Consider the following 8,677-nt stretch of genomic DNA (forward strand, 5'->3'; position numbering starts at 1 on the left):
GTTCCTTTGAAATTTCGGGTGCATAATGATATTCAACTCTAGTCGTGTCTATTCAGAATAGAAGTTAAGAAATGAAGAGGCACAGCTATGTTTAGAATGAAAGATTAAAGTCAAGGGCTCCCTTGTGATAGGACCGGTAAAATGTGTTTAAAGAAATTAATATTAGAGAGCTGTGTACTGTGGGCTGTGGCTCTCTGGATTATACAAAGAGTGAGTGTGAGGCTTAGATCTCAGGATTGTAACAATTTCTGTGCTTCATGTAGCAATAACTGCTCAAGCTCAAATACTCTCTATCTTTCTCCCTTTTTTGTAGCTGTTGGTGAAACACTTCAAAATTCTTATAGTGAAAATAAGAGTTGCTCAAATTTAGCTTCAGTCCTGTGTGATCATCCTGGGAAGGTTGCTCTTCATTAGTATGACAGAAAATTTCTTCTAATTTATTTTATCCTTGTCATGGTTTGAGCCCAGAGGGCAACTGAGCGCCACGCAGCCTTTCACTCCCCCCCTGCCCCTCAGCGCTGGAAAGAGAAAAATGAATCAAAAAGCTCAGGAATGGAGATAAGGATAGGGAGGAGTCGCTCACCCATTATGGTCACAGGCAAAAGACAGTCTTGTTAGGGGAAGAATAAAAAGAACATCACTTTAATTCAAAACACTAACGACAACAACACTTAACAGAGAGAATGGGACAGTGAGAAGCGATACCATATGTTAAAAACACCACCTCCCAGCCCTCCCTTCTTCCCAGGCTCAGTTTCATTCCCAATATTTCTACCTCCTCCAGCAGCACAGGGGCAGGGGGGTGCAGTCTGTCCACCACTTCTTCCTCCAAGGTGTGGGGAAGAAGCACTCTTCAGCATTTTTCCCCCTGCTCCATGTCGGTCCCTCTCACGGCAGACAGTCCTCCACAAACTCTCTCTGCTGTGTGTTTGCATCCCCAAGGGATGAATCTTCTCAAGATGCTCCGGTGTGGGTCCCCCCCACGTGTTGCTCCTCCCAGCACTGAACTACAACAGTGGGGGCTGCTTCTTCCCACAGAGTCCTGGGCTCCTCTGCAGGTGAATCTCTGCTCCTCTGGTGACCTCCATGGGTGGTGGTGGGGTGGCCCTCCCATCTTACCACGGGATACAGGGGGGTCTCTGCTCTGGCACACCTCCTGCCTTCCTTCTCCTTCCTTCCACTGACCTCAGTGTTTGCACAGGTGTCCTCCTCGTAAAGCCTCCTTACAAGTCCCAACAACCCCCTGTGAGAGGGAACTTTTAAAAACAGGTCCTGAAAGAAACAGGCCTGCGAGAAACAAAGACTGAGAAAAACTGCCTGAGAAAAAGGATAGTGGGGACAGTGGAGGCCCTCTGAGCTAAGGAATGTCTCAAACACTCCCAAGTAACGAAACTCCAGTCCCGGGGTGGATGGTGGGGAGGTCGAAGCTGATCAGGCTGCCCCAACACCACAGGATGCAGCTGGAGGGGGGAGCCCTGTGCAGACAGGACGGTTCTGCTCTGGGGCACCTGGTGACATTTCAAGGGCCATCTGGCCAGTGAATGACCTTTGTTTCATTATCCACAAAACGTATATTAAACATCCCTGAACATGCTAATGAAGATTAACAAGATCATGCTAATTACATCATCCCATGAAACACCTTACCCCTCCCCAGACACGGGATACGTAGGTATGTGGGTCTCGATCTAAAGGACAGACCCAAGGAAAGTGGGTATAAATTGAGGGGGGGTAAGGAGGGGGGGTGGCCAGAGAGTGAAATGAGGCAAAGACGACTGATGCCTCCTGGAACCCTCGCTGGTGGGATCGACACCGGAACCCAGACCTGGGATCTCTATTCCTCTATTCTCTCCATCCCCCTCCTTCCCTTTTCCCCTTGTCTCTCACTACCATTAGGTGATGCAAGGCACACTGTACTGCTTGCCACAACTCGTTATATACTTAGCCAATTATCGTCTGCCCAATTAGTAGATTGTGGGAAGTTAATAAATGTCTGGACTTTGAGCCTTGTCTCACTGTTTTCCACTCTGTAGGGGGTTTACGAATCTGAGTCACTTGTCTCCCTCGTCTGAGTGGGACGTGACACCCCCTCTCAGGTTCCCCTTCTTAAATACGTTATCGCAGAGGCGCAGCCACCATCGCTAATTGGGTCAGCCCTGGCCAGTGGTGGGTCTGATTTGGAGCTGGGGGAGCACTGAGAAGCTTCTCACAGGGGCCACCGCTATAGCCTCTCCTCTGCCACCAAAACCTCCACCACACAAACCCAGCACAATCCTATAAGACATTAAATACTACTTAAATACTAGGATACAGTGTATTTGAAATGGAGTGACCTCATTTTATACAGCATGAATTCATCTCCTATTGCATATATGTTAATTTGGTTTTATAAAGAAAGATTGATACTTGGATGGGTGATAACAGCATCTGTAGCTGCACTAGAGAGATGATGGAAGACAGAGCTGACAAGGGTCAGGTAGGATCTGCCCCGCATGCCATGTTTCTGCACGGTTACACTGGCTGCACTGCAGATGTTTGCTTCTTTCTCCCGAAGGCTTTGGTACTGGTGAGTCCCTGCTGCATGTCACAGTGCTGACTGAGGCACACCAGGAGTTTCTTTCATCTCTGCTCAGGTGCCGAGTCAGAAACAGGCCCAGACAGCTCTGCAGATGGAAAATGTCTTGGCTTCTACTGGTTTCTCATTGTCCTAGGAAACAAGACACCAATACTATAAGTGTGAGGATGACCCTGTTTTGGGAATGCGATTTTGGGCTCTAGGAATGTAAGAACAGAATTCATCCCCTTTATTTTGTAGAGAAACAGAAGAACATAAGGTTTTATGTCTGTAATCTCACGTGAGCATGATCAGAGCTGGCCACACTCCAGCCAGCACTAAACAGAGAGCTGCCAAGAGCCCCAGCAAAGCGGGACCTCAAGTGACTTGAACTCAGTAGTTAGTTCTGACTCTGTGGTGTTTGCACTGTAATTCTGGGCAGCAACTGCACCTGTGACAGAGAGGCTAGTTCAGACAGAGTAATCACCCAAGCTGCTAGACAGCTGCCAAAGCTCCTGAGCAGTTACAACAGCAGATCTGTTCTGCTCTCATGCAATAATACATCCTGCATTTCTACATCGGCCCTTGCATTCCTCTGAGTAGGACAAAATGGACCAAAAGTCTGGCTCCAAGCTCAGAAAGATATTTTGCTGCGTCTTTAATCTTCATAGCCTGGCAATCTCTGTTCAGATCCCTCAGTCAGGTGGAAAAAACTAACCATTCCCTTTGTATTTTTGCTTCTGAAAGAAGTATGGCAGCAGGAAAAAGGTCCCTAACACTCTGCCCCAGCTGTGGTGTTACAGACCTCGGACAAACCTCCATGAGCAGGTGCTGGACTGGTGTGTTTGGGACATACCGAGGTGACCGCGTCTGACGTGAATTAGTACCAGAAACCCTTCGAAACTCCCCCAAGACTGGCCAAAAGGGTGTGTGTGTGTATCATGTCCCATACATACCTGCTATCACAGAAGGTGTAGAGATGAAATACAGCAAGCAGAAAGAGTAGGACCAGGAGACTAGCAAGGCTGAAGATGACACAGCAAAGATGGCATGTAATATTCTCTAAGGAGAAAGAGTTGCTCTTTTAGGTACATCTCACAGGCTGTTTGTTTGCCCTGTGCCTCTGTCAGGATGGCATCCTCTAGAGAACGCTCTCTTCGTGCTGTACTTCGGAAGATGACCTAACATAGCTGGAATACAGTGCTGGGCACAGAATTGGGAATAACAACATCCCCCCATACCCTTGATAGAGGAGCCTTGTCTTTTGCTGTGTGGGCACTAATTAAATCCTCCTTCTCACCACTTCCCATAGACCAGCTGCAGGCCGTGCATGTGCATCCCAGCAAATTCTTCAACTTCAACACCTAAAACCTTCACTTACCAGCCAGTCTTTGGAAGCCATAAGGTGGCTTTCAGTCTTCCTGTCACAACCTATGTGCAACCCAACAATTAGCAAGACATAATGGTACCACTGGATTACAATACATAGATCTGGGTGATCATACCCTTGGCATCTTTTTGTGTCATGAACTTCTGAATACTCCTGCCTTTCCATTCAGCTCTACTGGTAGAAAGGAAAACTGCTACATCCATCTCCTTTCCTAGAATTTCACAAAGGACTTTACAGTTCTAACAGCGCTTTTGTTTATCCTTCCTCCTACCAACAAATTTCTCACTGAAAACTTCAGCTCAGCTGCACGGTTCCTGCTGCCATCCTCCCAGTGCCACTGATATTTATCTTAGTGCATGAACAGAGGGCTAAACGGGGTTTTGAACACCGAACACACAGAGGGAAGCTTACCCGAGGGACGACAGGCTATGGACTTGCTCTGGTTCCCAGCTGGGTGGGACACAATGCAGGTGGTATTAGTCCTGTTGGTGCTGAGTGCTGTGAACTTGCTGAGAACAGTCACTGTCCCGTTGTCATGGGCATCTTCCTTGGGGGTGGAGGTGCTCTCCAGGGCCCATGAGATCTGAGCAGGTGGCTTCCCTGCTGCTGCCTCGCACACGGGGACCCCATGGCCATCACAGTACAGGGTCAGCCTCGGGGGGGCTGCAAAGCATCAGGAAGGGGACATGCGTGGAGTTAGTTTGCCACAGCTGGGGCAGGATGTTCTTGTTCTCTACCCACAACCAACACAGTGAAAAGAGGAGAATAAGGTTGGAGGTGCCATCCCATTACAGTGACATGGGCCAGAGCCACAGGAGACAAAGACTGGGCCTCTTTTCTCCTTTTGGACAACTCTCCCCCATTCAGGTGAGTTACCACAGCCGTGTACTGTTAGAGGAGGATTCCCTGGACACTGCGGTACGGAATTATCCCAAATGCAGGGCTGAATTAGGCTTTTGTCCTAAGCAGCCATCATACACGTGGTTTAAAATGTACTTGAAGGCCAGCATATGAGGAAATGGGTCTGTTCTTACTGTCTGGATAAGAACATCCTGTGTTTACAGAATATCTCAGCACTAGGAAGTGTTACTCTCCCAGGCTTTAGTTCTCTTAAATTAGTGTATTAATGATTGATTCTGCAGGGTAACTGGAAGCATATGCAGAATCCTCTGTTCGTATATTGGAAATTGCTTGACACTTTCATTTCTAACTAGATAGTGGGCAAGGGGGCAGCAGAAGGGAGAAGAGTTTTGGGAAATAAAGAGGAGGCAGAAACAGAGCTCCTATCCCAGGGAGAAAGCTCTTCTTCTTACTGCATGCTTCCCTTGGTGCATGGGGTGAGGAGCTTTGTATGTCCAGGCCCAGACATTGTCCTCTGGAGAACCGTAAAATGAGGAAGAAGTCCCTTACCCAGCACGGTCAGGTGGTGCGTCTTGTGGAAATTCCCATCTGTTGCTATGACTTCGCAGGTGTAATCTCCCTCGTGAGCTATTTCCACTTGCCGTATCTCAAGGGTGGGATCCCAATCTGGTCTGAGTTTCCAGTTGATGCTGTCACTGCAGTTTGTTCTGTCTGTCTTGTTCTGATCAGCCCTGTACCCCAAGGTGCAGGACCCTCCAACCTTGGGGTTTATTTTCCATGTTACCATAGTTATATTTGATTTGGGAGAGCAGGTCAGCACAGAGCTGCTACCTACTGTCACTGTCACTCTGTTGTTCCCTGAAGGAGAGAAAGAAGGAGAAGGACATGTGAGAAGGTGCCCAGGGATGTCACTCACAGCCTTGGAGTTCTTGTCTGTGCGTCACAGAGAAATGTCTGCACTTTACACACCAGCGTGAGGCCCTGTCTGTGCCAGCCCAAGAGCTGCATCTCTCTTCTTAGGCAGGAACAGATCTCCAAGTTCATGGCTGTGTTTGCATACAGTGGCCCCTGTTTACACTCCCTCCCTCTGTAAGGTCCTCTCCCTAGGACAGTGGATAAGTAACATGGCTGGGAAGCAGAGTCTGAATGAGCTGCAGAGTCCATCTGTATGGGGAGATCTCTCAGGTTGCTTTTCCCTGAGCATCACTGCCCAGTACAGCAGAAAAATGAATGTTTGAAGACATTCACCCCCCTTTTGTGCTGGATATAAGCAGCCCTCCTAATCACGCCAAGCACGGGTCTGCCCTGCCACTCCACAGCTTATATGAACCAATTTCCCCGATTATAGTGGTGACAGATGAGATAGTAGAGGAGTATGACGTTTAACTGGAAAGAAAACACATTCCTGTTTGCTGTCAGATGCAGAGATCTCTGATAGACTCAAGATCACTGCCTTGTGACCTGCCTCACCTGTTCTGACAAAAACAAAGAAGAAAAGCAAAGAAGTATTCATGTAGGGTAGGGAGGAGGAGGGGTTATAGCTGCATTTGCAGATCCTATATTTCTGGCATTTGCTTTTCTAAGTATTTAACTGAGTTTGGAAAGGGGAAAGAACCTTCCCATTAAGTCTTATTACAACTTTTATCTGAATCTAGTGTCATGAAATCCTAGTATACTTCATTTTTCAGGACAAATCACTGATACCTAAGAGTAAAGCTTGATCGGGTGCTCAGACTGATCAGAAAACCTCCCATCAAACATGTTTTTAATAACTCTGTTAATTATCATGAAAACTATCATACTCCAAGAAAATAATTTTCAGTTTCCATCACATCATTGAAAAGCCCAAGTTCCACTTCTTATTGGTTGACAACTGAAAAGAGCTGGTTGCAGCTAGAAATGTTTTGATTTGCAGCTTATTGGTTTTCCATCCAAAATTCCCTTCAGCACTTTTTAAATATCCCTTCCCTAGGTTTTTTCTTTCCCAAAGAACTACTGAGTCAACATCACTCTGATACATTCTTTCCCTCCTCTGCCCTTAACAGACAGTTGGTACCAAAGTACCATCAGAAGTACCTGTAGCTCCTGTGACCACAGCGATGGTGAGCAGAACAATGGTGTCCATGGTCTTCCTGACAGCTTCCAAAGTAGCTCTTGCATTTGTGGATGATGTGGGTTTCTTGCACCATCCAGCTTGCTGTGAGCTCCCCATCATCCCCTGCCAGTGATCCTCAGCAGGCAGAGTCACTGCTCTTCCCGTGCTCCTGAGAGCCCCACAGTGCAGCTACAAAGAGGTGGTTGTGCCTCTTCCTAGCACAAAGCTTCCTGTGCTGAGAATTGGTGAACAGAGAGGAAATGGTATTGGTATTTGCTTTCTGACCTTCTGTATGGTGTTACTGTGGGAAGACAAACTCTGATAGCAGAACTTGCACCAAATCCAACCAGTGTGATTTTTCATGTCTGGCTCCCTTGCAGTGAGAATTTTATCACTGGGAATTGCGGGGAGGATATTCTTAGCTTACCACTTAAAGGATGCTCAACATATTCCAAAAAATCTCTTAAAACAAATTCTTCTTCCTCCCACTCTATCATTCTCCACATACCTAACAGCCTAAGACCTTTTCTCAAAAAGGCACTAAAAGGGAGGGAATGTAGGTAGGTACATTGTACATTTATATTACAGCTCTCTTTCTCTGATAAAAGTACATCTACAGACAGTTAGGCCAAGGTTGCTTCTTTTGCACCACTGTTCCGTTTGGTTTTCAGACTGTTCTGGTACTATATTCCCCCCATACATACACAAGTGAACACTCACGGTCATTCCAGTGGTGAGCTACGGGATTTTCTTTAGAGCCAGAAGAGTCCCTTAAGTTTTACAAGGTCCTTAAAGACCTTTCCCCAAGCTGCTACTGTCTGTCCTCCCATGCGATTAAGACTGCTTCTTCTACCAGCAAAGCCAGCTTCCCTAGATAGAAGATGAACCTCCCTGGAGATTAATGCACTGAATTTAATTTTACCAGAAAAATGTTAGCCTCCCCAAACTTTGAAGCCACCAAGCTGAAATGAGTTGGTGACTATTTGCCTGTTCTAAGAACAGAACTCTCCCCCCACAACTACTGTCGCAGCAGATTTATGTATTTCCATGGCTGTGCCTGGAAGGGCTTCAGTTCTGTGGTCAAACAGATGCAGGTCACCCACAAATGGAGGGAATCACTGGCAGGCAGGCACCCCTGTCTCTCCCCCCTGACAAACAGTGGGTGCTGTTTAACTAAGGAGGCACAGCACCCATTAGTGACTCAGAGGAAAAGCTGGGTAAGGTCAGAAGGAAAGTTAGGCAACCTGTGTTCACAGCTCTTATATTCAGAAAAGCCAACAGCAGCAATATAATGAAACCTTCCTCTCTGCTGGCTGTTGTTGCTGCAGTTAAACTCTCCAAAAATCACTTTGTCAAACCATTTCAGACAGCTACCTGCACCTTGCTCAGTACAGCTTCTGCTTCAGTGCTGGGTGGTTTGGTGGTTAAGTGCAACAACCGTTTCTCACGTTTAGGGACAGGTCCAAGATGCAAAGACCACGTTTAGATCCCCACAGCACGAGACACACCAGAGCTTCAGCCGTAGAATCCATGGGTGACGCAGCTCAGCACTAAATGGCAGAGGCAGCAAAAAAATAATGGTCCAAGTCATGAAAATCAGAAGCTTTTGGGGTCATAATCACTTGGGGTTTAATTGGGAGCAATGCACCCAGGCACCTGGAAGAATCTAGGGTCATTTTAGAAACTAAGACAGGAAAACTCCTGAGAAACGGGAGAATTCCCTACAGCATGTGATGCAACCTAGTCCAGTTATCTTTGGGGTGAGGCCTAATGGTTT

General features: G+C 47.0%; 1 protein-coding gene across 1 annotated transcript; it reads right to left on the bottom strand.

Moving 5' to 3' along the window:
* Window positions 1-1,744: 1,744 nt before the first annotated feature.
* LOC141940048 (cell surface glycoprotein CD200 receptor 1-B-like) lies at window positions 1,745-7,017 on the bottom strand. Its single transcript, XM_074860816.1, has 5 exons — window positions 6,882-7,017; window positions 5,355-5,663; window positions 4,356-4,607; window positions 3,511-3,616; window positions 1,745-2,707 (listed from the first exon to the last, which is right to left on the bottom strand). The coding sequence occupies exons 1-5, from the start codon at window positions 7,015-7,017 to the stop codon at window positions 2,689-2,691; spliced, it is 822 nt and encodes a 273-aa protein (XP_074716917.1). The 3' UTR covers window positions 1,745-2,688.
* Window positions 7,018-8,677: the final 1,660 nt, after the last annotated feature.

This window comes from Strix uralensis, chromosome 2 (assembly GCF_047716275.1).
Source record: "Strix uralensis isolate ZFMK-TIS-50842 chromosome 2, bStrUra1, whole genome shotgun sequence".
Lineage (NCBI taxonomy): Eukaryota > Metazoa > Chordata > Aves > Strigiformes > Strigidae > Strix > Strix uralensis.

Coding starts and splice junctions, on each gene's coding strand:
- LOC141940048 (XM_074860816.1), bottom strand. CDS start 7,017: ATGGGGAGCTCACAGCAAGCTGGATGGTGCAAGAAACCCACATCATCC. Junction 5,664..6,881: donor TGTGGTCACAGGAGCTACAG/GTACTTCTGATG, acceptor TCTCTCCTTCAG/GGAACAACAGAGTGACAGTG. Junction 4,608..5,354: donor GCACCACCTGACCGTGCTGG/GTAAGGGACTTC, acceptor GATGCTTTGCAG/CCCCCCCGAGGCTGACCCTG.